The sequence below is a fragment of the Podarcis gaigeae genome (genome assembly GCF_964106915.1).
Source record: "Podarcis gaigeae genome assembly, chromosome: 2".
Lineage (NCBI taxonomy): Eukaryota > Metazoa > Chordata > Lepidosauria > Squamata > Lacertidae > Podarcis > Podarcis gaigeae.
The window spans coordinates 108,979,973-109,005,790 of NC_139679.1; the positions used below are offsets into that span (position 1 = coordinate 108,979,973).

Genomic DNA, 25,818 nt, shown 5'->3' on the forward strand with positions numbered 1-25,818 from the left:
AGGCACCCCTAAACTTGGCCCTCCAGCTGTTTGGGGACTACAACTCCCATCATCCCTAGCTTACAGGACCAGAATTGTAGTCCCAAAACAGCTGGAGGGCCGAGTTTGGGGATGGCTGCCCTAGAAATAGTAACTGCTAGCAGGGGGGCATTGTTAGGGGTTGGCGAAGAGGCTCTGAGCCTCATGTAAATCGTGCCAAGCCTTTGATCTGTCCCTGCCCCCTTTTTTTGTAGAATAAAAGCCTTGCTTCCAACACAGCTAGATGCTTTGAGAAGCTCTCAGCAATATTTCTGTTCACGCTTTTTTTAAAAAGCCACTTAGATGCAGGGTGGGGAAGTTGTCGCTTTCCACATATCATAGGGCCAGAAGGGGCACCCAAAGGTGCTCAAGTCTGGGCCCCCTGCAACGCAGAAGTCACACAGTTAAAGAATCCCTCACAATGGCCATCCAACCTCTGCTTAAAAACCTCGAAGGCAACTCAACCTTCTGAGGGAGCCCGCTCCACTTTTGAACAACTGTTACTGTCAGAAAGCTTATTCCTAATGATTGGTCAGAATTCCTTTCTTGCCACATGGACCCATTGCTTTGGGTCCTAACCTCTGGAGCAGGAGAAGGCTTGCTTCATCATCAATGTGACAGCCCTTCAGATATTTGACAACCACATATCATGTTGTTGGACTCCCAACTCAACATCGGCCCTAGCCACCGTAGCAAATGAGCAGGGATGATGAAAGTTACAGTCCTGCCAACCTTTTGAGGGCCACAAATTTCCCATCCCTGCTTGAAAAAGCTTGCTGTACCCCAATACCATATCTCTAAACGTGTGCTTTTGTGTTTTAAAACTGACTGATGAACAGGGTTGCTGTAGTCCAGTTCTTAAGAGCAAGGAAAGGTGTACGAAAATATTTTAAACTATTTAAAAAAATTTATTAAGCAGAGGAATACAAGAACAAAAAGTTTGGCTTACTTTACTAACTGTGCCAGAGAAGATTTTTTTAAAAACCTTGCACACTGTTCTGCGGGCGTCCCTGACCCTTGGGGTGTGTTGGGGGGAAAGTTTCCTTGTGCTAGCTGTTCCTTGTGCTGGTGTCTGCCAGTGAACAGGTTAGTTGAATCCGGCTGTATATATAAAGGTAAAGGGACCCCTGACCATTAGGTCCAGTCGTGACCAACTCTGGGGTTGCGGCACTCATCTCGCTTTATTGACCGAGAGAGCCGGCGTACAGCTTCTGGGTTATGTGGCCAGCATGATTAAGTCGCTTATGACAAACCAGAGCAGCGCACAGAAATGCCGTTTACCTTCCCGCCAGAGCAGTACCTATTTATCTACTTGCACTCTGACATGCTTTTGAACTGCTAGGTTGGCAGGAGCAGGGACCAAGCAATGGGAACTCACGCCCGTCGCAGGGATTCGAACCACCAACCTTCTGATCAGCAAGCCCTAGGCTCTGTGGTTTAACCCACAGCGCCACCCATGTCCCATGGCTGTATATATAGATAAATACACACACACACACATTCTACAGGAATTATTAAGCGATGGCCATGGTCTCTTGGGGCGGGTGGGCAGTTATTTGTTTCTTACTTTCCAAGTCATAGAACCAGAGTTGTAAGGGACCCAAAGGTCATCTAGTCATCCCTTGGTTTTATTTCATGACCGAGTAACAAAACATAGCCATTCATTTCTTTTGTTTAAAAGTACAGTTCCTCTTCCTTGTTAGACTACTGTACTCCTCCTCTCTTAAGATACAAGACAATGGAAGGTGGCAATTAGATGCTGGTTGGAGCATGTCCCGTCTCATAAGCAACTGCCTAGCACTGCCAACATCAAACAGAGGAACCACAGAGAAAAGGAGCTCATTCCAGTGTAAAAACAGCGTAAAAACTCTTTTGGTTTCTGTGTACCTCCTGGGGTCTGAAGGTCAACCTTCCCTTCTCTTCCCCCACCACCAAGAAATTTCAAAGGCTGAGTTGGCATCCAAACTAAGTGATGCCACGGCTAACCTGCCCCATGGACTTCAGTGGGACTAAAGCGTGGCTAATTTAAGTTTAGTTCCAGTCCCACTGTTCTACTACAGTTCTCTTGAATTGAGTGGGAACCTCCACACCAATCCTTCACCATGCACTCCTTGAGTGTTGAGGGTTCAGTGGGTCCCTGAACTGTGAAAATGCCTCTCATCTGCCTGGCTGGAGGAGATGGGCATGGGCTGCATGTATGTAAAAACCGCTGACTTTTGCATTCCTGCAACGTAGCCTACTGCACCAATGCCAGAGGGCACACCTGTGGCTCCACCCACTCTTTCCTCTGGCTCCACCCACCACTAGCATGGGGTTCCTGACAGTCTGCCCAGGAGGGAGTATAACCCTTGGGCTAAAAGAAAAATAGGATTCCCCACCTCTAGAGTATATTCTGCACTCGCACAAGGACACAGGCTAGCGCACCGATTTCAGCCACATTCCATTTTTTAAAAGCACCGCATGCCCAAGTTTCTAGTCCTTAAGACAGCAAAGACAGACACTGCCCACACGTTTCCAGAAGGCAGAAGGGCTGAGCAAGATTTCCAAGGGCCAGAGGGCATAAGCCTCTGCGTTCTGCATCTCTCTCTGCCCTTTTCTACGACCTGCAAAATAGAACAAGTTATACTAGAAGAGTTCAGATTTGATATCCCACTTTATTACTACCCTAAGGAGTCTCAAAGCAGCTAACAATCTCCTTTCCCTTCCTCCCCCACAACAAACACTCTGTGAGGTGAGTGGGGCTGAGAGACTTCACAGAAGTGTGACTAGCCCAAGGTCACCCAGCAGCTGCATGTGGAGGAGCGAGGAAGCGAACCCGGTTCCCCAGATTACGAGTCCACCGCTCTTAACCACGTCACCCATAAGGTACCCAATGCCGCAGAACTCTGCTTTCCTCGGTGAAGGATCCCAGCTGCCTCAGTGCAGAAACTTTGGTTTTTCCAGCACACAGAGTTGCTTCAGAGTCCCTCCGTGCAAACCTCTTTCAGAAGAAAGCCAGATGGCGGCCTCCATAACTTACAGAAGCGGTTCCTTGCGGAAAGCGGCCTTCAGGAAGACTCGACTTCCTGCTCGGCCGGAGCGCCGACATTTGCGTCCGGGTTTTGGGCGGCGCTTTTGAAGTGGACCCTCCGGTGGCTGACCAGGTGCGAGCTCTGGTTGAACCTCTTCCCACACTCTGGGCACTCGTAGGGCTTCTCGCCCGTGTGGATCCTCTGGTGTTTGTTCAAGTCCGAGTTGCGGATGAAGCTCCTGCCGCACTCGAGGCACTTGAAGGGCCTGTCCCCCGTGTGCATGCGCTGGTGCGCCAGCAGAGCCGAGCTGTAGCTGAAGGTCTTGCCGCAGAGCAGGCACTTGTAGCGCCGGTCTTCCTGGTGGGACTTGCGGTGGACCAGCAGCTGGTGGGTCATGCGGAAGCTGGCGGGGCAGTCGGGGCAAGCGTGCAGCTTCTCCGTGTGCGTCTTCTGGTGGGAGATGAGGTGGGACTTGTGGCCGAAGCGCCGGTCGCACTCGGCGCAGATGTAGGGCTTCTCACCGGTGTGCGTCCTCTGGTGGGCCGAGAGGTTGGAGCTGGTGCTGAAGCACTTGCCGCAGTCCCGGCACGCGTAGGGCTTCTCGCCCGTGTGTGTCCTCTCGTGGGCGCGCAGCTGCGAGCTCTGCCGGAAGCCCCTGCCGCAGATGGCGCACTTGTAGGGCTTCTCCCCCGTGTGGATGCGCCAGTGCTTGATGAGCACCGAGCCTTCGCTGAAGCACCTGCCGCAGTCTGAGCAGACGTAGGACTTCTCCCCGGTGTGCGTCCGGCGGTGCACGATGAGCGCCGAGCTGGTGTTGAAGCTCTTCCCGCAGTCGGTGCATTTGTACGGCTTCTCGCCCGTGTGGAGCCTCCGGTGGGTCAGCAGGCTGGAGCTGTGGCGGAAGCTTTTCTCGCACACATCGCATTTGAACGGCCGGTCATTCGCGCGCATCCTCGGGGGGCCATTCTCGTAGTCGAAACAAAGGTCTCCCGCAAACATGTCCTGGCAGGTTTCCAGGCCCCTCTTACAGGCTTCAGGCTGCTCGGGATCGGGAAAGTCCTCGCTCCCTTCCGATAACGTCTCGTGCAATTGTTCAGCATCCGCTCGCCCGGGAGGTTCCTCCTCATTTTCTCTCTTGATCCAATCTTCGCCGGCTGGAAGAAAGATTGCCATCAGTCATTCCCTCTCCACAATGCGGCCACAAGCTACGGGGAGTGTCAAGATTGTGCTGAGATGCGCAACTCTATGGCCACTAGGAAATAAAGTGGTACCTCAGGTTAAGAACTTAATTCATTCTGAAGGTCTGTTCTTAACCTGAAACTGTTCTTAACCTGAGGTACCACTTTAGCTAATGGGGCCTCCTGCCGCCGCCACCGCATGATTTCTGTTCTCATCCTGAAGCAAAGTTCTTAACCTGAAGCACTATTTCTGGGTTAGCGGAGTCTGTAACCTGAAGCATATGTAACCTGAAGCATATGTAACCCGAGGTACCACTGTAGTCAGATTTGACCTGTATAAAAAACCCTCTCTTGCACAGAAACTTCTTTTTTCCCTTGCACCTCGGTTTCTAGATACACTATTAAATCTCCCATCTTGCCTTCCCTCGACCACAGCAAATCATCATCCACCACAAGTGGGGTGGGAAACCTCCAGTTTGCCGGCCAAATTTGGCCTGCCGGGCTTTCCCATAAAAAAGTCTGCCAATCCCTGCAAAGCCCAGGCTTGAACTGCCTGCCTACCAGCTGATGGGCAGCCCGTGCAAGCCTGCTCAGTTTGGCTGTGCACATGAGCTCCTCGCGGGGAACTCATGCACACATCCCATCCCTGCAGAAGCCGGACATGAACTTCCCACCTACCAGCTAATGGACAGGGAATTCAAGCTTTCAAAGCACCTCACAGAGCTCTCTGCAAGCTTTTTGTGGTGTTTTGAAGTCACTACAGTGGTACCTCGGGTTAAGTACTCAATTCGTTCTGGAGGTCCGTTCTTAACCTGAAGCACCACTTTAGCTAAGAGGGCCTCCTGCTGCTGCCGCGCCGCCGTAGCATGATTTCTGTTCTCATCCTGAAGCAAAGTTCTTAACCCGAGGTACTATTTCTGGGTTAGCGGAGTCTGTAACCTGAAGAGTATGTATCCTGAAGCGTATGTAACCCAAGGTACCACTGTATCTTCCTGCATCCCCTGAACTGAGTTAAGGGAGTCAATGGTAGGGAAACAACAAGATGGCCAGTTGAGAAAGGGGAGGAAAGGGGAAAGGGATGGCGCAGGAGGATACTGAGCGGAAGCAGAGGACTCTGCTTCGGTTAATTATACTTTTGACCTAACTACACTTTCCAGATATACACTCAGCATCACTAGTGTGATTTGCTTTTCATTTTTAAGAGACCCAGATAATATTTTTTTTCAAGTGGACTCTCCATTTCCTAATGAGAAGCCTGACAAGTGCCCCGTGCTGATGCTCTAGTGTGAATTCCCAATGAAGTGTCGTCTGCTCTCGAGGCACTGAAAAGGCCTGTCTCCAGCTAGCATCCTCAGATAACCAGCTGCAAGCGCAGCCCTTCTTGACTACAAGGTTATTTTCCTGACTGTCCCCTTAAGTCCTTAAATGAAAGGCTGGTGCAACTGAATGCGTGTGAAATCTCGCCACTTAAGGACCCAAAACAGACTCTCCCCAATGTGCCCTTTTGGATGAAAATGGGAATCTTAAACAGTTTACTTACAACCCCCATTTTGGAAACTTCTTACTTGCCGGCACATTTAGTTCAGACGCTCACTGTGCCACTTTTTGTTCTGCCTGATGAGGAGCTTTGCGTTACTCAGAAAGCTTGCCCGCTTTTGATTAGTCCAATAGCCTCCTTACCTATTTTCTGGTTTTAGGCGACAATCCTATACCCACCTGGGAACAAGCCCCAATGAACTAAGTTGGACTTACTTCTGAGCAAACACGTCTAAGGCTGCGCTGCCAGAGGCACATCCTCCAAACTGCCTTGTCCCTTGAAAATCACTACAGTGGTACCTTGGGTTACATACGCTTCAGGTTACAGACTCCGCTAACCCAGAAATATTACCTCGGTTTAAGAACTTTGCTTCAGGATGATAACAGAAATCGCGTGGTGGCGGCGCGGCAGCAGCGGGAGGCCCCATTAGCTAAAATGGTGCTTCAAGTTAAAAACAGTTTCAGGTTAAGAACAGACCTCTGGAACGAATTACGTACGTAACCAGAGGTACCACTGTACTGGGATCAGCGTACTTTTTCTAATGTGATGCATAATAAGGCTGGGTATTTGTTATCCTAAAACATCTATAGGTGAAGCAAGGATTCTAACCCAGGTACACATCACCAATGGCACAGCCACGGAAGGATCCTTAGTCCAAATTAATTGCAAGCATGGGTCTTGAGATTGTTGTTGTTGTTGTTTAGTCGTTTAGTCGTGTCCGACTCTTCGTGACCCCATGGACCAGAGAACGCCAGGCACCTCTGTCCTCCACTGCCTCCCGCAGTTTGGTCAAACTCAGTTGAGATTAGGCAAAGATAAACTCAAAATTAAAGTAAAAACATCTCAACAGCGTGGTCACAGGAGGCGTTCCTGGGGCATCAAAAGACCAGCAAAGGGTGGGCAAGGAAAGTTGTCAAATGGTAGGGAAATGACGTGCATTTTAAGTCTCCCGGTAGAGGTTTTAAGATGCGGGGTTCTGTGTTTGCCCTTGATGTGAAATCTGCAACCCTTGGCCGGCCCTGCTGCCTCAAGAGTCGCCTGCAAAAATACTCCAGCAATAACCGGATTACCATCAGTTTTTTTTCTCCTTTTTGGCCGGGGGTGGGGCACCCACAAGCTTGCCTCAGGCACTTACCGGGGTCCATTCCTATATGTATATATGTATATATGCGTCTGCCTGGATTTTATCCTGGGGAGAAGCAGGGGTGAAGCGCAGCGCAGCGAGCACCCAACCCGGAGCCAGACTGTGACCGCATTCCTGTGGCCTTTTGTACGGCTCCCGCTAAGCACCATGGGATATGTAGTCCTGGGAAGAGGGGGAAGCATCGCTCTCGAGGCATTCTGGGAATTGAAGTTCGGCTCGGACTGGACTCTTCCCCCGGCTCGTCGCTTTGCAGACTCGTTGGAAAGTGGTGCTTAATTGAAACGGGTGGGGGAAATGTGGGAGGAAGATCCAACACTTTTGTAGGGAGCAGACCTGCACCTGAACTCACTTTCCCGTGGGCCCTGAGTGCGAGTGCTGCTGGGTGTTCGAGATGCACTCTGCACATGCTTAAAGGGCACTCTTCTCTATGGTTCGCATGCTCCAAGCCTGCGTGGTTACGCATATGCTCCGATCCTGGGATCGGGCAAATAATGCAAAAACCTGGTGGAAACCGACTGGAAAAAGAGCTGGAAAAACTGAGATGGCATGCAAAAGAAAAATGCAAAAATGGGGGACAGGGAGAGCGCCCCTCTTTATCACCTCCTCTTCACTTAGCAAAAGACACACACACAAAAAAAACAACAACAACAAAACCCGTGCATATGATTTGCAGGTGGGAAAACATAGGCACGTGAACGTTCTTGTATGAGCTCCATAGTGAAAAATAATAATAGCAATTTAGGAGCGGAAAGCTGGGTGTTTTGCGCTTCCTTCCAATTGTAAACTCCACTTGCATGTATAGATTTAAGAAACGCGCTTTCGGGGGAGTGGTGTTTTTGCAGCTGTCACAACTTCCGAGGCCACTGGTCATTTGGGGGATTTGTTCCTAAGGAAATACAGCAAGAATGGAAGAACTTAAAAAGCAAAAGTTTGCGCCCAACGTGGGGCTCGAACCCACGACCCTGAGATTAAGAGTCTCATGCTCTACCGACTGAGCTAGCCGGGCGGCTGATGCTTTTGCTTGCAAATAGTCTAGTTAATAAGCAATTATTGCTCTCTCGGAACTTTTCCAATATAGAATTAAATATGTCGCTCACTGCGAATCATATAGTCAATACTAGCTTAGCATATTACTCTAGTGTGCAGGAATTGAGCCATGCCTCAAATATGCACATGACACAGTGCCAACGTGTTGTTTGGTGGTTTAAAAATAAAAATTAAACGAATAGCCTCTCATAGAAAACAGTAAAGCCCCTTTTCTCAAATCATCCCAAATTCTTTTCCGTTGTTTTTATCATGTACTCACAATTTATTAACTATTAGCAGTGCTTTTTTTCTTTAAAAAATCTTTAGGGGTACTCTCATTTTGACTCAAGAAAATCATCATTTTACAGTTCAAATCGGGAAAAATAAATACAATAAATGTGCAAAAGTACAAATATTCACAAAATGTTTAGGGGTATGCGTCCCCCCAGAAAAAGCACTATTAGATTTCTCACTGCCGCTACAAACGTCGCCTTATTCTGAAGATTTGCACCTTTAAGGATGTGACGTACGCATGTTCCCGTTGTGTGTATCCAGATGAATATTTTTGCGGGAAAAGCTATTTATAAAGTGGGCAGTGTTAAGAATTGCAAAAAAAAAAAGACAAAGAAGAGATCTTTTGGGGGGAAAAAACCAATTGCTGTTTCTGCCCGGTTTCGAACCGGGGACCTTTCGCGTGTGAGGCGAACGTGATAACCACTACACTACAGAAACCAGCTGGCTACCAACTTTTCATATACAGTACAATACTCTGAAAATAGAAAGAAAGGCTGCACAAAAACGGTTTTGAAATTTTTGCTGCTGCATATCTTTCCATGGGAACAAAGCTGATCAGTAGAAGGGCTTCATAATGTTCTGAACAAAAACATAAGTTAAAGCATCAGTGCCTGAGATCTTATGTCGCATTGCAATTTTACACATGGGGAGGTCATTTTGTCATTACCAGTGGTAATTCACACACAGAAAAAGTGTTGATAACACAGACATCCAGGCATTTGTAAGTCAATTAACACATGTAGCGAAATAAAAACACATTGTGAATTTGCATACTGGGATAATATTTAATCAGATGAAATGGTCTGTAGCTCGTGTTTAAGATAATAAGAACACAGTTATTTTAGGGATGGAGCTCAGCACAAAATCAGAAGCCGTCGAAGAGAATCAATTGCCTGAATTCACTGGACATTACTGGTTTGAAAAAGCCATAGTGGGATTGCATGCTGAATTATATCCATTGGTGGCAGGGTTTAATGGGATGGGCAGATAGAGGAAGGAAGGAGAAAGCTGATGCTGGAAGTGATACTATTTTTCTGGTGGAGTCTTAGTCGATGACAGTATAGTTTATAGTGCAGTGTAGTTCTGTCATATTCTGTCCCTATTGCAGGCTGGACTGATGCAGAGCAGCTTAAACATTACAAGTCAGGGGTTGGCTTAAATCTGCAGCCACAACTCCCCCAACACAAAGCACTCATCTGGTTCCATGCAACAAAGGCCTACTCTACTCAAGCTGTTCACTTAAAAAGCCTCTCCCATGCTGCATCCTGCATTCTGACAGCCTTGTTTTTGTAAATTTGAAAACTCAGCAAAAATAAACTATTTCACACGAAACAAGAGCCTGCTCTTTCTGGCATGCGACTCCTTTCCTTGCTGGTAAAATCTTTGGCATTTTGCATCTGCTGCCGCGTGATCACCGCTCAGCTACCCTGAAATACTCGATTTTCTTTCCTTCCTTCCTTGCAACTGTTGCGGCCATAATCGCAAGCCTGGTGCACTTTTCATCCCTACTCAGGAAATTCCTTCTGGAAATATGCATTCAGGTCCATCCCAGGAGCCCAGCTGGTGCCCAGCCCCAATGTACGGGTCCTTCTGGGCCCAAGCAGCCCAAGCCTTTCCTGGGACCAGAAACCCGACCGGCGGCTCTTTCCCCCACTTCCCCTCCAAGGCCGGCTGCAGCCCCGCCTCGCCGCCCATCTCACAGAGGCGGCACCCTCGGCGACCATAGAGACGCAAACAACGTAGAGCGGCCCCCGGTTTCCGGCGCATTTCCTCGAAGGAATAGGGCCTTCCTGTTTAGCGGCCGCGGGGGCTTCGCGGCTCTCTGACCCTGGAGCTCCTTAAGTAAAACAAGTGCTGCGAGCCAGCCGGGCCCCCGCTTGAGCCCAGAGGATTCGGCTGAGGGTAGAAAGGCCCCACTCCCTCCCCCGCCTCCGCCAGCCACCACCTCCCCGCCCCCTCCCACGCCGCATCATAGAAACCCCTGTGGGTTGCTAGAGCGGCACCGTAGCCCCCGCCCTTCTCTTCCGGCGCCGAGGCGCACTTAACCGCCATAGAGACGCGGGCGGCGGCGGCGGAGCCTCGGCGTGGCCAGTTGGGCGGCGGGAGTGGAGCGCGTGCCGAGGCGGCTTCTTGTTTCAGGGCTGGGCGGGGGGAGCCCGGAAGGGCATCGGACGGTTGGGCCTCGGGCGGTTGTACCTGCGACCAGGTGAGCCGCGGGGGGGGGGGAGGGGGGTTCCCCTCGGGCGGCGCCCCCATAACTGAGGCGCCGTGAGGAGAAGGGCTCAGCAGTGCCGAGGGGAGCGGCCTTGTGAGCGGGAGGAAGGCGCCTCCCTTCAAGGGGGGCGGCGAGGGAAGTGTGTGGGGCGACTGGGAAGAGCTCGGGGTCCCCATGGCGGCGGCGGCGGCGGGGCCCGCAAGTAGCGGCTCCCGGGCCGCCCCCAACCCGGTGGCGACCCTCCACGAGGAGGCGGTGTGCGCCATCTGCCTGGACTACTTCATCGACCCGGTGTCCATCGGCTGCGGCCACAACTTCTGCCGCGTGTGCATCACTCAGCTGTGGGGCTCGGGCTCGGAGGAAGGGGACGACGCGGGCGCCTCCGGCTCGGACGGAGGGTACGGGCCCGGCTCCGACGCGGGCGGGGATGACGGAGGGGTCGACGACCTGGGGCCGGAGGAGGACGCCGACCCCGACGAAGACGACCTGGAGGACAACGAGTACTTGGATGATGGCGGGGACATGGAAGAGGAGGAGGAGGAGGAGGTCGTGTCTCGGGAGGAGGAGTTCGACGACGAAGACGACGACGTGTGGGATGATGAAGACGAGAGAACGTACTGGGCCCAGCCCCCCGGCTCCGACGACATGTGGGACGATGACATGGGGAACGACTTGCTGTTTGACAGCTACGACGACGACGAGGTTATGGACGAGGAAGAGGAGCCGGAGGATGAGTATACTGTGCCCCCGACTCCGCCGACCCCCCAGATGCGCCCGGCTTTCAGCTGCCCCCAGTGCCGCAAGGTTTTCCCTCGCCGCAGCTTCCGCCCCAACCTCCAGCTGGCCAATATGGTGCAGATCATCCGCCAGATGCACCCGCAGCCGTTCAACTCCGTGGCAGTGTCCACGGAGGCCGTGGAACTGGCGGCGGCAGGGGATTCATCCGGATCGCCGTCTGTGTCAGCGGTGGGACGAGCTCTGAGTGCTGAGCGAACCCTGTGCGAGAAGCACCAGGAGCCCCTCAAGCTTTTCTGTGAGGCAGACGAAGAGCCCATCTGTGTTGTGTGCAGAGAATCGCGGGCCCATAAGCACCACAGCGTCATGCCGCTGGAAGAGGTTGTGCAAGAATACAAGGTATGCAGGAGGCTGGGGTCAATGTGAATGTTAGGACTGAACAAAAGATTACAGTCTGAACCTCTAGTATGTGCCCTCTTGCTTAGGGGAACATCTGATGTGTGTATCTTGCTACTAGCAAAGAGGCAAGGGGCATAGCCCTGTGCTAGAACTTATGCAAAACATCCCAGGTTCAAATCCTAACATTTCTAGTGAAAGCCTTTTATGTAGCAAAGCTAGGATAGTCCACTGACTGAGTTGCTTCTTGTCAGAGTTGACAATATTGGACTAGATGGACTTAGGGTGTGTCTGTTTAAGGCAGCCTTCTATTCATAAAATCTTTTATTTTGGGATTAGGACTTTAGGAGTTTTCTTCTGTAACAATTGCAGTCAGTTGATCTGTATGATAATTGCTGATATGCAGTAAGAAACAATAGCAAGGGATAAAAGCTCTATTGTTTAACTTCTATTACTCTTCAAAACAATTCATTTGTATTTTGTGCCTAACATCCAGTTATATAACTAGAAAACCTGTATGAAGAATGCATGAATTTTATGTTTAACTTTATGCACACCAGTGGCATGCAGATGTGTGTTGAACTTTTTTTTTTAATGCTTCTTTTTAGTTTTATTACTACTACTAGAATCTAAATTTTGCACTTTGATTTCCCTCTATGAACACTGATGTGGAGTACAGAAAGCTCAATCTCCTTCAATATGATGTATTTGAATGCATTTCTTCATGCAGACCCTGAGGGGCAGAACAGAGGAATGAGAGATACATTAAGCAAATATTTTCTATTGGACACTATCTGATTTCAAATCCTTTATTTTTAAAAAAGGCAATAAACTTTTCTAGTTTAACCCCCCCCCCCCGAATCCTTAACCTATAGGGCTAGAAACTTGTGCTCCCTTTTCTAAACAATAGCTGAGATTTTCAGGATTTGTGGAAGCGGTTGTGTGGAGGCTACAACTGTTTATACCAGTTGCATCCAAGTGTGACAAGTAGGTGGCCAGAAAGCAATGATCTGAAAAGTGGAGGCATGATATACACTTTTTTTTTTAAAGGGAAAATGTGTTTGAGTAACAAGAAGTTTATTCCCAAGCTCTTACTCCAGGCATAGGCAAACTCTGGCCGTCCAGATGTTTGGGACTACAATTCCCATCATTCCCAGCTAACAGGACCAGTGGTCAAGGATTATGGAAATTGTAGTCCCAAACATCTGGAAGGCTGTAGTTTGCCTATGCGTGTCCTACTCCTTATGTATGAACAGGAAGCTCTGTAAAATGCAATTGCACCATTTATTCTATTTGCAGTGTCTTTAGAATTCAGACACTGAAGCAACTTGAATGGCTGTTTCTCCAAGGTTCTAGTATTTTATTTTTCAGGCCAAACTTCAAGGTCACTTGGATCCACTAAAGAAGAAACTGGAGACTGTTATGAAGCAGAAGTCGGTCGAACAGGAGAAAATAGCAGACCTCAGGGTAAGTGACAAGCTTATTTTATCCTCCTGCAAACCACCTGAAAAGAAGAGAGAGCTTGGTTTTTTTTCAGATAATGGATGCACATGTTGCAGCAGGTGGAATCTTGGAAGAGGCATTTTCTTACACGAGAGAAAGGGGGAATGTCTTAATATGGTACCTCCCATCCCCATTTTTTCTAAGTTACATTTCATATTTTTTTAAAAATGTTTCCCATTGATCAATGTTTGTGGATTGGTTTCATTGTTTCTATGGATAGTACTGAGACTCCGTGCCTATAATGTGAAATCTGTAGCTTAAAAAGGGGCTTAAGTAAAGGGTAAAGGCTGGCAGGAGCAGGGACCGAACAACGGGAGCTCATCCCGTCACGGGGATTCAAACCGCCGACCTTCTGATCGGAAGTCCTAGGCTCTGTGGTTTAACCCACAGCTCCACCTGCATCCCTCATAAAGGGGCTTACCTGCTAAGAAAAGAGGTGCATAATTCCACTGTGCTTCGCCATGAAACCTTTGCTCCAGCCACCTTCATGCTGGCTTTCCTCACCCTTACCTATCCTCCCACAGAACAAGATGAAGCTCGATATGAAAGACTTTGAGGCGGACTTTGAGCGGCTGCACCAGTTCCTCATTGGGGAACAGGCGCTGATGCTGCACCAACTGGAAGACCGCTACGAGGTGCTTCTTGCCAGCCAGAGTAACAACGTCTCCCACCTCGAGGAACAAGCTGCTGCCCTCAGCCGCCTCATTGCAGAAGCGGAGGACAAGAGCAAGCAGGATGGCTTGCAGATGATCAAGGTGAATGAATCCCTTTTCTACTAGCCTGGCCTCAGGGTGAGCAGTGGCCAAGAATCTGCCCGGCTGTGGTGTCACAGTGATAGTGGTACAGTAGTAGAAATCCTGGACACAAAGAGTTTAGTGTAGGATTGTGTGTGTTTTTTAAGTGTGAGTTTGCTATATGGAATCTGAGTAGCTCTAATTCAGGGGTCAACAAACTTTTTCAGCAGGGGGCCAGTCCACTGTCCCTCAGACCTTGTCAGGGGCCGGACTATATCTGGGGAGCGGGGGGGAATGAACGAATTCCTATGCCCCACAAATAACCCAGAGATGCATTTTAAATCAAAGGACACATTCTACTCATGTAAAAACACGCTGATTCCCAGACCATCCGCGGGCCGGCTTTAGAAGGCGATTGGGCCGGATCCAGCCCCGGGACTTTGTTTGCCTACCCATGCTCTAATTCCATGAGACAGACTTGTCTTCGACGATTCCGATGCAGGGGTGGAGAATTTGTGGCCTTTTATATGTTGCTTGAGTACAACTCCCATCATTTCTGAACTATTGGCCATGCTGGCAGACTGATGGGAGTCCAGTGATGTCTGGAAGATAACACTAAAGTCTAGAATGTAAGACAACCACCACCAATAAGACCACCCTGTGCAGGAAACAATAATGTTGAAGATTTGGAGATTCTAAGGGTGTTGACTTCATAAATTCCCTGGGCAAATAATCATTTTATTCAGTCCTCCTAGGGGTTACGTCTGAACATTCAGCCCTTCCTTGTACTAAGAAGTCACTGCTGCATTCTCAGTAGGACTGGAAGAGATCAAATCTTCATCTTAAGTGGCTACAGACTCTTAAATTTTGTTTCCCCCACATTTGCCTGTCTTCTTGACTTTTTTTTCTCTTCTTTTTTTCTAGGATTTCAAAGGCACTTTAGTCAGGTTGGTTGATCTTGGTTTTTGCTTTCAATTTCTCCTTGACGGTTACCCTGTGTGTATCTGAAGGGCCTTGAGATACTAGGTTGTTTTACATATGCTCATTTGATCAAATTCCATGAACGATAAGAGATCTGCTGCTTCCATAGTCCATAAATTTCTGGCACTGGTGTCTCAAGGCCATCTTAAGGTAGCCTCTGCTTTCTGAGCCGAGGCTCTCCAATTTTTGCCATCAACTGCCCACCCCCAGGGAAAAATACATTTGAGGGAATAATCTAAAGGCACATCATGCATCAACTTTGCTGAAGCAAAGCAGGCTTGGGGCTGGTTAGCCTTTGGAATTGCTGCAGTATTTCGGTGCATGGTGGCATAGTTGCTACTGCTTCATAAAATCCAGATCCGCATAAAACGTTTCTCACAGAGTCTAATTGAAGCAGTGTTCGAAACTCCCATTGTTCTAATCTCATTTTGCGATGGGGAATTTCATTAGTTTGAGCAGTTTCTGAGCTGTGGGTGCAGTACTGCACCTAAAATTCCAGATTTAAACTGCAGAGTGGAAGGAGAGGAGGACCTTATTCTGCCTCCCCACTTCCAGGTACTCTCTGAAGACTGGAGAAGAGACCCTCTTAAGAATATTGGGGGGGGGGGCAGGGGAAAGACTAGATCATGTGAAAAATGAACATCATATTTTAGCTGCATTTTCAGCTTTGTATTGTTATAAAAAAGCGCACCTAGACATTCCATTGTTGCATCCATAACTGAGGTTTAATGTACCATTTAGCTCATAGCTTTCATATCTCAGTTTCTAACACTGAATTGAAGTCTATAATTGTGTTTGTCTCTCCCAAATCAAGGGAAGGCAGAGTAACTTGAAAGGCTAAATGTTTACAGAGTGGGTATTCAGAAGCTTTGTTAAAACACATAGTAACGTCTTAACCAGACGTTGAGTCAAGAGACAGGTGTTTGTGTAAGCTATCAAAAATGACATTTCCCGGCACCACTAAAAATTTGTTTTATTAATTCGTTTCGTAAAATTTCTTTACTGCTTGTGTTTTTTATTTTTAAAAAACCCTCAAAGGAGATTACAAAAAGAATAAAACAGTAAGATTATCATAAAAAAAAATTGTTTACACAGCTATTTAAAATATGTGCTAAACTAAAAACATGAAAAAAAATCCATCTGTGGTAGGCTTGTCTGAACAAAAATGTTTCTAGAAGGAGCTGAAAAGAATACACCGGGGAGGCCAACTGCCTGCTATCAAACTGCTGGAAATAAGGGCCTATGAACTGGTGTATGTTTTCAAAGTCACTCAGTACTTTACAGGTGGATGAAAAGAAATAATTACATTTATTTTAAAAAAATCAGGTTGTTTTTTTTTAAAAATCAGGTTTTTATTTAAATTGGATTTTTAAACTAAACTGCTTTTGGAGGAAAAAATCTTTCTAAAGATAGTTTTCTATTTAAGTTACATTATAGTCCAAAGGCCATCAGGAAATAAGGATTTGTTTTAAGTTTTTCATGTGTGCTGAAACTCAGTCTAAGTTTTTTTAAAAAATAAAATAAAAATGTTTAACCACATTAGTCAACAAACATGGATACATATGCTATAATGTTATTGCTTTAGTTAAAGAACAACAACAATTTATTGTTTATACCCCGCCCATCTAGCTGGGTTAAATTAGTTAAATAAATTTAGTTAAATAAATGATTATTTTTCTCCTTCCAATAAAGTACAGCAGAAAAGTCTGAATATAAACAGTTAACTTATTAAACCTCATAATACTTTCATAATTATCTATGTATTTCTAATAGTATAACCGAATCAGTAATTTTTGATATAACTGTAAAAACTACTCTGAAAATGTATTATTCCAACAACGAAACCTCAATCTCGTTGTAAATATTAAGATTATACCAGCAGGAATGCCTTTCTGTAAAAAAAATGGATTTAGATCAAGTCTTACTGACTAGTGATTTAAATTGTGATTTAAATCAAATCCACCCTGGTACTTTGCCTAACAGTCTGGCTCCCCTAGACCTGAGGTTCCTCTCCCCTGACCTCCAAGACAGTGTGCCCCTGAATACCAGTTGCTAGGAGCTTCATTCAGGTTCTGCTTGTGGACCTTCCTGGGACATCTGATGGTCCACTGTGATGTCCAGTGTCAGGGAAGAGTTAGAAGTTTCCAGTTTCTCAGAGGGAGAAAGCATTCCCCAAGGGGGGGAAGGAGAGCAGTGAATCTAATAGAAGACAACAACAGGGAGGGACCGGCTGTTCACAGGAAAGGGAAGGGTTCAGTTCTAGCTCAGATTCGGAGGAGGGGAGATACTAGCCAGCTCTAGCCAGGAGGTTAGAAAAAAGAGCGGGAAAGCAAAAGGAAGGGCGCGTTCGACATTTTGAGAGTGGCTGGTCACAGAGAAGCAGAGCTCAGAAGGTATCTGAAATAAGTGACTTGAGGAATAATATTTAAGAACCGTTTATAAGATTGTTTTGTTAATACGCAATAAAAGTTATAAAAGAACAAGAAGCGTTTGTGTGGGGATCTGAAGAGGACAACGACCAGTCCTGACATCCAGATGCTGGACTAGATGGGCCTTTGGTCTGATCCAGAAGGGCTCTTCTTATGTTCCCATTTTTTTACTGCAAAACTGCTAACAAGTTCACAAATCTATGGATCAATATTTGAGCTCGTTACGGAGAGCACAACGTACGAGAAGTAAGCTTGGAATCTTGGCAGAATTCATTGAACCTTGTTCTTGAAGGTGAGGACCAAAAAGTGTGAAAAGCCACCTTGCCGTCTCACCTCTTTGTTAGCTTAATCTCCTCGCTTCTGTTCCCTCTCAGTGTGCAGTGTTCTTGGGTTAAAAGCAAAGGATTGAAGTGGACTGTTAGGTGCTACTGCAGCAATATGGAGGAGGCTGGGCGAGCTGAGCTAGGAATAGCCCCATGTCCCATTGTGGTGTGGGCGGTCGTGTTCCTTTCTTCTGACCCAATGCTTTCTCCCCTGGTTGCCAAGCCCACCCTTAACGTATTTGTGCTCTAAATTATCAACTTGCCAGGTGTGAGAACATTACGTTCCAGGATCCAGAGATGGTGCCAGTGGATGCAGGAAAGAAATTTCGAAACTACTTCCTTATAGACGTCTTAATGAAGAAGATGGGGAAGATCTTCTGCCAAGTCCCTCAAGGTAAAAGGCTCCTGGCTCCTCCGTGCTGCTGTGTCTCCTGCTCCTGTAGTCAATTGAAGCAACTGCTTTTCCTTTGCCTCATGTAGGGCTGCTGTCTGTCCCACGCTATATGGAGGTTAGGAATTGTTTTTGTGCAGTTGCCTTAACAAATTGCAGGAAGCATCTCATTCTGGAGAGATACCCTTGCCTAGAGGGGCTTATAGACTGTTGAGCGGGGAGAAAAGCGGGAGGCTGGGAATGATCAGCGGCCTGTGTGAGTAGGGGAATAACTGTTTGTGGTGTAAGTGGGAGGCTCAGAACAAGGAGGTTCTGGGAAAGATGTACTGAAGTACATACTTTAGATCTTTTTAACTGGCATGTTGTCTGGTGAATTCCACTTTGACCGTTTTGGTGTTTGCGCTGAAATTCTGGTTCTACTGTGCTGTTTGGCCGTAGTGATAAACATTCATTCATTCTGGTTGGGATAGCTGGGATAGCAGGCTTGTTGGGTTTTGAATGTCTTATTGAGATTTTTCAATTTCGTTCTGTATGGGACAATGACAATAAAGAGTATTGTATCATATCGTATTCAGATGCACTGAAGAGAGGGGAAAGTTCTGGTGAAAAGGGGTGAAGGTGGCTGTTGCAATGGGAGTTTGGAGGTGGGAATGGAAGAGGGGGCGGGATAATAGTGTGGGAGAGAGGTAGAGCAGTGGAAGCTTCAAAAGAAAAGGCTTTTGCAGTATAGCTCAGTTGGCAGAGCAGGAGACTCTTACCCGCAGAGTTGTGAGTTTGAGCCCCATGTTGGGCAAAATATTCCTTCATTGGACTAGATGCCCCCCCCCAATCCCCTCCAACTCTGCAGTTCTATGAAAAGACAAAAGCATTGAGATTGACTTTTGGAGCTAGTGCAGCACAGTGGTAAAGAGACTGAACTGAAAACCAGGAAGTTTCGCCATGACCATTAGCTCACTGGGTAGTCTGAGACATAGGACTATTCCATAAGCTTCTGCCCTGTATCGGCTATCATAGCAGTGCTGATTCACCATCTTTATGGTTAAAGCTTTGGGAACACCAATATAGATAGGAGCTTCTTTCCACTCACCATCAGAATTTCATACACTGACATATCAGAGTTGCCCTGAGTAGGAAGCTGACCACTACTAGGCTGGTGTGCTAGGGCTATGTCTTTATTGATTTCCCCTCCTTCTCATTCTGTATGAACTGGTGAAATTCTAGAGCTTGGAAAACCACTTTTTACGCTGTGGTTCTGCTCTCATAAGACATCCCTTAAAGTAAAAAGGTAAAGGTAAAGGACCCCTGGACAGTTAAGTTGAGTCAAAGGCGACTATGGGGTTGCGGTGCTCATCTCGCTTTCAGGCCAAGGTCCACTGACAGCTTTCCGGGTCATGTGGCCAGCATGACTAAACTGTTTCTGGCGCAGTGGGACTCCGTGACAGAAACCAGAGCACACGAAAACACTGTTTACCTTCCCCCTGCAGCAGTGCCTATTTATCTACTTGCACTGGTGTACTTTTGAACTGCTAGGTTGGCAGGAGCTGGGACAGAGCAATGAAAGCGCAGGGAATCAAACTGCTGACCTTCTGGTCAGCAAGCCCAAGAGGCTCAGTGATTTAGACCACAGCGCCACCCGCGCCCCTAAAACATCCATTATGTTGTATGGGAATGAGCAGAGGCCAATTTGTTGTGTAAAATATGCCAAGGCCGAAGTAGCTGTCTTCACAGGCATGTTTCATGTGTGTAATTGAGCAAATGAAAGATTTTAATTTTGTATAGGGTGTAAATCTTGAGCTGCCACTTGACCACTCCTGTATTAAAGACTTCCTGCGTATTTGCATAATAAACTAAAACGGTTATTAACATCCCCGTGAGCTAGAAACTGCTGAATTAAAACCAACTGTGGAAGTGGTCCTGTTCGGTGAGAGGTGGTGACTGCCATGCCAAAGCTCTTCTTAAGGACATGGTTCCATTCAACTCTTGAGAGTAACGTCTGCTATTAACCTGCCCTGAGCCATTTGAATAAGGCAGGCTGTGAATCGGAGGAATTCCATGCTTGGAACCTACTAAATGTATACGGAACCAAATGCGCAACCTCCTTTTTTAAGCGTTTTGTTTTCTTGATCTCTCTCTCTCTCTCTCTCTCTTTTTCCTGCAGCTGAATTGATTCTGGACCCCGAGACGGCCCACCCACGCCTCACCGTTTCCTCGGACTGCCTCGGCGTCCGGCTCGGAGAGCGCTGGCGGGACCTGCCCGACAGCCCCAAGCGCTTTGACTCCGACTACTGCATTCTGGCCTTGCAGGGTTTCACCTATGGCCGCCACTACTGGGAAGTGGAGGTGGGGGGCCGGCGGGGGTGGGCTGTGGGGGTGGCTCGCGAATCGGCCCGGCGCAAAGAGAAGTCCGCCGGCAGCGGCTCCCACCAGAAACGCGAGATCTGGTGCGTGGGGACCAATGGCAAGAAGTACCAGGCTCTGACGACCACTGAGCAGACCTCCCTTTCCCCATCTGAGAAACTCCGCCGCTTCTGCGTCTTCCTGGACTATGAACGGGGCCAGCTGAGCTTCTACAATGCCGAGAGCATGGGCCATATCCATACCTTCAACGCCTCGTTCCGCGAGCGCATCTTCCCCTTCTTCCGCATTCTTTCTAAGGGGACCCGCATCAAAATCTGCAATTGATACGGTTGATGCTGTTTCTCTTGCACGTAGCTAAATGCAACCCCCTCCCTAGCGATAAATCCTCCTGTCACAGCAGATTGACCCTGACAAGATCCCTGGTCTGTTTCAGTGTTGGACCTTGGAGGATTCCTTACCTTGCTGTCTTCTTGTGGGTTCGCTCTGAGCAGGGATTCCCACCCCCACTTCCATACATCTATTATTGCACAGATAACCTTTTTTTGGTGCTCGGCCAGATAAATTTTTAATTCTTTCCTTTGGCTCATTTCCATCCTAGTAAGAATCTCTTTCTCTTCCCCCGTGGGGTTCTCTTTCCTCCTGTCCTCCAGGATCTCTGGGACCTGGATCTCTCTGGCGAATTGAGGCTCATTTGGCATGCGGTTCTCATGGTGGCTGAGTAGTCGGAGGTTCATTTTGACATTCCAAAGACACTTGAACTGTCTTACGCCAGGCACTCAGGTCTTGTGGATTGTGTTAACTTTTGGTGCCCAGGCAAGATAGCTAGCCCCAACATTTTCTTGGAGTTGTATCCAGTCCTTGCTGTGAATCAGTTCGTTCTCTCTCCCCCCCCCCCATCCCCCTGCCTTGCTGTCCCAAGGCACCAGTCACCTCCTGAAACCACCTAATATAGTGGTGAGTACATCTAAATTCAACTCTACACAGAACTGTCCCGCCTGGTTTCCTGTTCGGGTATGGTTCCTTCTTCAACTTCCTCAGTGTCTTGTCTCCTGATGATCTCCTGTTTTGCATCTCCTGTTTACACACACATCAGATTTCATTTTATTTTTATGGAACGCATAGGAGCCAGTTTTGCCCCTCTGTTCCAGGTGTGGTTTGGATACCCCTGTCTGTCCCTCTTTCCTTTATGTTATCCCCATCTCTTTTACCTGGAGGGAGGTATTCATCAATACTACTAGTGAGATAGATAGAAAGATAGATATAACTGCCATTTTGGAGGTGGGGGTGAAGAAATGACAGGTCCAAGGGTTGTTGTTATTTTCTGGGGCACCATTGGAGTGCTGTGGCTCTTGGGATGAATGTAATCCCACTAGGAGCTTTGGTGATCAAACGTCATCACTGTTGCCTCACACACCCCTCACCCTTGTAGGACTTAATTAACTTATTTTTAATTGCTTTTTCCTGTCACGCCCCAGGATCTGCAGTGTGGAGCCTCTTCTCTCCTGACTGCAAGACACTGGAGGCCTTAGCTGTGCCAGCTGTTATGTGTTGGTTCCCCCGCCCCCTCAATTCTTTTTGGCATTACAGAGCTCCTTTTGAACTATTTTTCGCTATATATGTAAAAAAGACTTACAATGGAGATCTAGTTTTTTGGGAAAAGTTGAGTAAATAAATACAATTCTACAAGTGAACTCTTGTGTTTATGGTCTGTTCAAATATTGAAAATGGATGGGGGAAAATGGCATGGTGTAGTGTGTTCTTTTTCTCTTAGGGCTGCCATACAACCTCTGGGTCTTCCTAAGAAAAGCACGGGGTATCCTGGTTTTTACTTTTTGAAATATGGCAACACTTCTCTCTCCCCACACACACAAACAGAGAGGGAGGGAGGAAGTGTCTATACAGTGGTAGCACGGGTTAAGTACTTTATTCATTCCGGAGGTCCATTCTGAAACTGTTCATAACCTGAAGCACCACTTTAGCTAATGGGCCTCCTGCTGCCGCTGCGCCAACGGAGCACGATTTCGGTTCTCATCCTGAAGCAAACTTCTTAACCCGAGTTACTATTTCTGGGTTAGCGGAGTCTGTAACCTGAAGCGTATGTAACCTGAGGTACCCCTGTATAGGGAAGATGGGAAACTGCCTTATGGTAAGTCAGGCTGCTGCACTATATTGTCTCCCAGCCTTATCTGGAACTGGGACCTGCTTGTATGGAAAACCTGTATTCCTTTCTAGCTGTCAGTAGATACCTGGGCCGAGTGCTTTTAGCCCTAGCCACATCTATGGCATTGTCGCCATGGATGCAGGAAGGATCTGGGGAAGAGGTCCTTCTGTTTCCTTCTTCCAAGCTAGTGATCTGACAGGCACTGTGTGTGTGTAGATATGGCTGCTGGATTTGGCTAGGAAATCCCCAAATGTATGCCAATAGCCGGAGTGCATTTTTACTTGTCCCCCTCTCAAAAAACAACAAATAAAACCTTTCTCAAGTTTTAAATCACTCTGATGCCACAGTGACTACAGAACTCTCATGTTAGTGAGGGAGATTTCAGAAAATATCTGAGGTCCAATGCTGAGGACAGTTCCCTCCTTCTGGCAGTTCCCTCACTGCGAGAAGCAAAGCTACAGGGAACCAGGCACCCGCCCTGTGGAACGCCCTCCCATCAGATGTCAAAGAGATAAACAACTACCTGACATTTAGAAGACATCTGAAGGCAGCCCTGTTTAGGGAAGCTTTTAATGTGTGACTTTTTAATGTATTTTTAATCTTTGTTGGAAGCCGCCCAGAGTGGCAGGGGAAACCCTGCGAGATTGGCGGGGTACAAATAATATTTTTATTATTACTACAGTGGTACCTCAGGTTACATATGCTTCAGGTTACAGACTCCGCTAACCCAGAAATAGTACCTCGGGTTAAGAACTTTTCTTCAGGATGAGAACAGAAACGTGCTCCGGCGGCAGCGGGAGGCCCCATTAGCTAAAGTGGTGCTTCAAGTTAAGAACAGTTTCAGGTTAAGAACGGACCTCCGGAACGAATTAAGTACTTAACCTGAGGTACCACTGTATTATATCTACAATTGCCGTATTAAAGCGTTGACATTCTGCCTGACAATAACCCTCAAAGACAGCTGACACTGCAGAAATTAATACATAAGAGAGACCGGTTCTTTTTTTTAAGGCCCAGTAATGACCACAGAAGCTGAGCCCAAAACTCTTCTGCCTTGCAGGATATCTTCGGGAGACACACAAATCTGGAGTGAAGCCCCTAAGGCTGGTGTCTTGTACGCTTCCTTTTGGCAACTGCTGCAGCCAAGCTGGTGCTGAACATCTTGCTGTGCTTTCCTTTGGAGCACAGCAGCAAGGCTGAGGGAAGGGTCTGGTCTTATCTAAGCAGCCCAGGACTTCCATACAGACAGCCCAGGCTTGCACCCCGGGGAGGTCTCGTTGCTGCCAAAAACAACACAGGAGGCCACTTCTGCAAGTCCCCCTGCACCACCTCCAACAAAACTGTTCTGGGTTTTTCCCAACCCCTACCACACCAGATTTGGGGAGGGTGTGCAGGGAAGAGAAGTTCCATTGTGTAAATGGAGCAACTTTATCCTATCCTTTCTTAGTTTGTGGTCAGTCTCGGCAGTGTTCAGAACCATGACAGGATGATTGATTTACATAAGGCAACGTGATACTGACCATTTTAATATCAGTCTGTCATAACCCCAAAGCATGGACTTTGTTTCACTGCAGTTCTGCATTGAATTAATGGTTGCATTGAGTTTTCTGCCACAACTCTGAAGATCTCTTGGCTGGTTAGGGTCTCCACCAGCAGTTACTATCAGTGGCAATTTGGCATGTTCCACCCATGTGTGTCCTAACTTAACACTAAATCTCATTTGCTACTATGTTGTTGATCCTCTTTGGCAGGGGTCAGCAAACTTTTTCAGCAGGGGGCCGGTCCACTGTCCCTCAGACCTTGTGGGGGGCCAGACTATATTTTTTTGGGGGGGGAAGAATGAATTCCTATGCCCCACAAATAAACCAAAGATGTATTTTAAATCAAAGGACACATTCTACTCATGTAAAAACACTCTGATTCCCAGACCATCTGTGGGCCAGATTTAGAAGGCTATTGGGCCGGATCCAGCCCCCAGGCCTTAGTTTGCCAACCCATGCTCTTTGGAAACACACTGGGGGTTTTTTAGCAGCAGGGGAAATAAATCACTGAGCTTCCTGCAGTCTTCCCAACCTCCTATAACAGTTTTCCTTTATTCTGATTTCTTGCTTCTGATATATTTAAAGGAGGTTGCTTTGGGTTTTTTTGTTTTTAAACATACTGGGCAATAATACACTTCCTTTTTGCAAAGGAAGCTCTCTTATCCTGCATAAGCTGCACATACCAGCATCCTCTTGGGGTTCCAGTTTCCCAATCCATTGCAGAAACCTGAGCTCTTTGTTTCAAAATAACCTCAAATTTGACTCAATGGAGTCTCCCTTGGAGACCAACTTTTTCTAAGCAACTCTACTTTCACAATGTCTATATGCAGTCTCTGCGAAGGTAATTGAAATCATCCATCATTTTCTCTTTCACTTGCCTGTGACCTTTTTCTTAAGTCTCAAAACCACCACTGGTACTTCAAATCATAGGCGCCAGGGTGGGTTGGGGGTTAGCTATTCTGCACCTTTCCGTAAATTGCTTCTGTCGTGGTATTTGCATCCGGTGATCTTATGATGCATTTGTCACTGGTTTTTGAATCCTGGACCCAGTATATCATACCCTTCCTTTTAAGATTTTTATATCCAAGGAAAACCGTATTCATGTTCTTTAAGACCCATACAATCCAGCTTCCCTGTTCTAGTGCTGATGCTTCTGTGATTGGCTGCAAAATGTTTAATGCAGTCCAGAAGCAGCTGGGTTTGAACAGGGCTTTTGTAACAAGGTATTTTAAAACAAACCATGCAAGTTGTCTTGAGTTGCACGGGCTTTCAAGGAATAAGCTTGGAATCTCTTGTCCGAGACAGGCACGTTGACGTCCGAGACAGCTGTTACCCTAAAGGCAAAGGTAGGTAACCTTTTTCAGTCCAAGGGCCAAATGAACATGTGGCTGATGTATGTATACATGCACAAAAACACATGCAGCCTCCCTATACATACACACCAAGCAGACCTGCACTTGCAGGCATAACACACTTGAGCAGGAAGACAGGGCTTACCAAGTCCTCCCCAGTGGTTGGGCTGTGGGGTGGGGAACAGGGTGGATAAAAACCAATGATTTATATATATTTTAAATCGGATTTTTAAAATAAAATGCTTTTGGAGGAAAAATCTTTCTAAAGATAGTTTTCTATTCAAGTTACATTATAGTCCGAAGGCCATCGGATTTGTTTTAGTTTTTCGTATGTGCTAAAACTCAGTCTGGGTTTTTGTTTGTTTTTTAAACCGTTTTACCACATCAGTTAACAAACATGGATACATATGCTATAATGTTATTGCTTTAGTTAAATAAATTGTTAAGGAAATGATTATTTTTCTACTTCCAATAAAGTTCTGCAAATATAA

At 47.2% G+C, this 25,818-nt stretch overlaps 2 protein-coding genes across 4 annotated transcripts; one reads left to right on the forward strand and one right to left on the reverse strand.

Moving 5' to 3' along the window:
• Positions 1–905: 905 nt before the first annotated feature.
• On the reverse strand, positions 906–7,010 carry LOC310837824 (uncharacterized protein). 3 transcript variants are annotated; one of them, XR_014560628.1, is made up of 3 exons: positions 6,880–7,010; positions 1,300–4,183; positions 906–1,011 (listed from the first exon to the last, which is right to left on the reverse strand). XR_014560628.1 is itself a non-coding variant. In XM_083724980.1 (2 exons), exons 1-2 carry the CDS (start codon positions 6,887–6,889, stop codon positions 3,066–3,068), a joined length of 1,128 nt encoding a protein of 375 aa, XP_083581106.1. In that variant the 5' UTR covers positions 6,890–7,010; the 3' UTR covers positions 906–3,065. The 3 variants fall into 3 exon arrangements, 2 of the variants coding, with proteins under 2 accessions (XP_083581106.1, XP_083581107.1); XM_083724980.1 differs by having other exon boundaries at positions 906–4,183; XM_083724981.1 differs by lacking the exon at positions 6,880–7,010 and adding an exon at positions 5,773–6,028 and having other exon boundaries at positions 906–4,183.
• A 2,966-nt stretch (positions 7,011–9,976) lies between these two features.
• TRIM41 (tripartite motif containing 41) lies at positions 9,977–21,964 on the forward strand. Its single transcript, XM_083724052.1, has 6 exons — positions 9,977–11,557; positions 12,926–13,021; positions 13,582–13,812; positions 14,716–14,738; positions 17,791–17,918; positions 20,074–21,964. The coding sequence occupies exons 1-6, from the start codon at positions 10,598–10,600 to the stop codon at positions 20,595–20,597; spliced, it is 1,962 nt and encodes a 653-aa protein (XP_083580178.1). The 5' UTR covers positions 9,977–10,597; the 3' UTR covers positions 20,598–21,964.
• Positions 21,965–25,818: the final 3,854 nt, after the last annotated feature.

Coding starts and splice junctions, on each gene's coding strand:
- TRIM41 (XM_083724052.1), top strand. CDS start 10,598: ATGGCGGCGGCGGCGGCGGGGCCCGCAAGTAGCGGCTCCCGGGCCGCC. Junction 11,558..12,925: donor AGGTTGTGCAAGAATACAAG/GTATGCAGGAGG, acceptor TTTATTTTTCAG/GCCAAACTTCAAGGTCACTT. Junction 17,919..20,073: donor CTTCTGCCAAGTCCCTCAAG/GTAAAAGGCTCC, acceptor TTTTTCCTGCAG/CTGAATTGATTCTGGACCCC.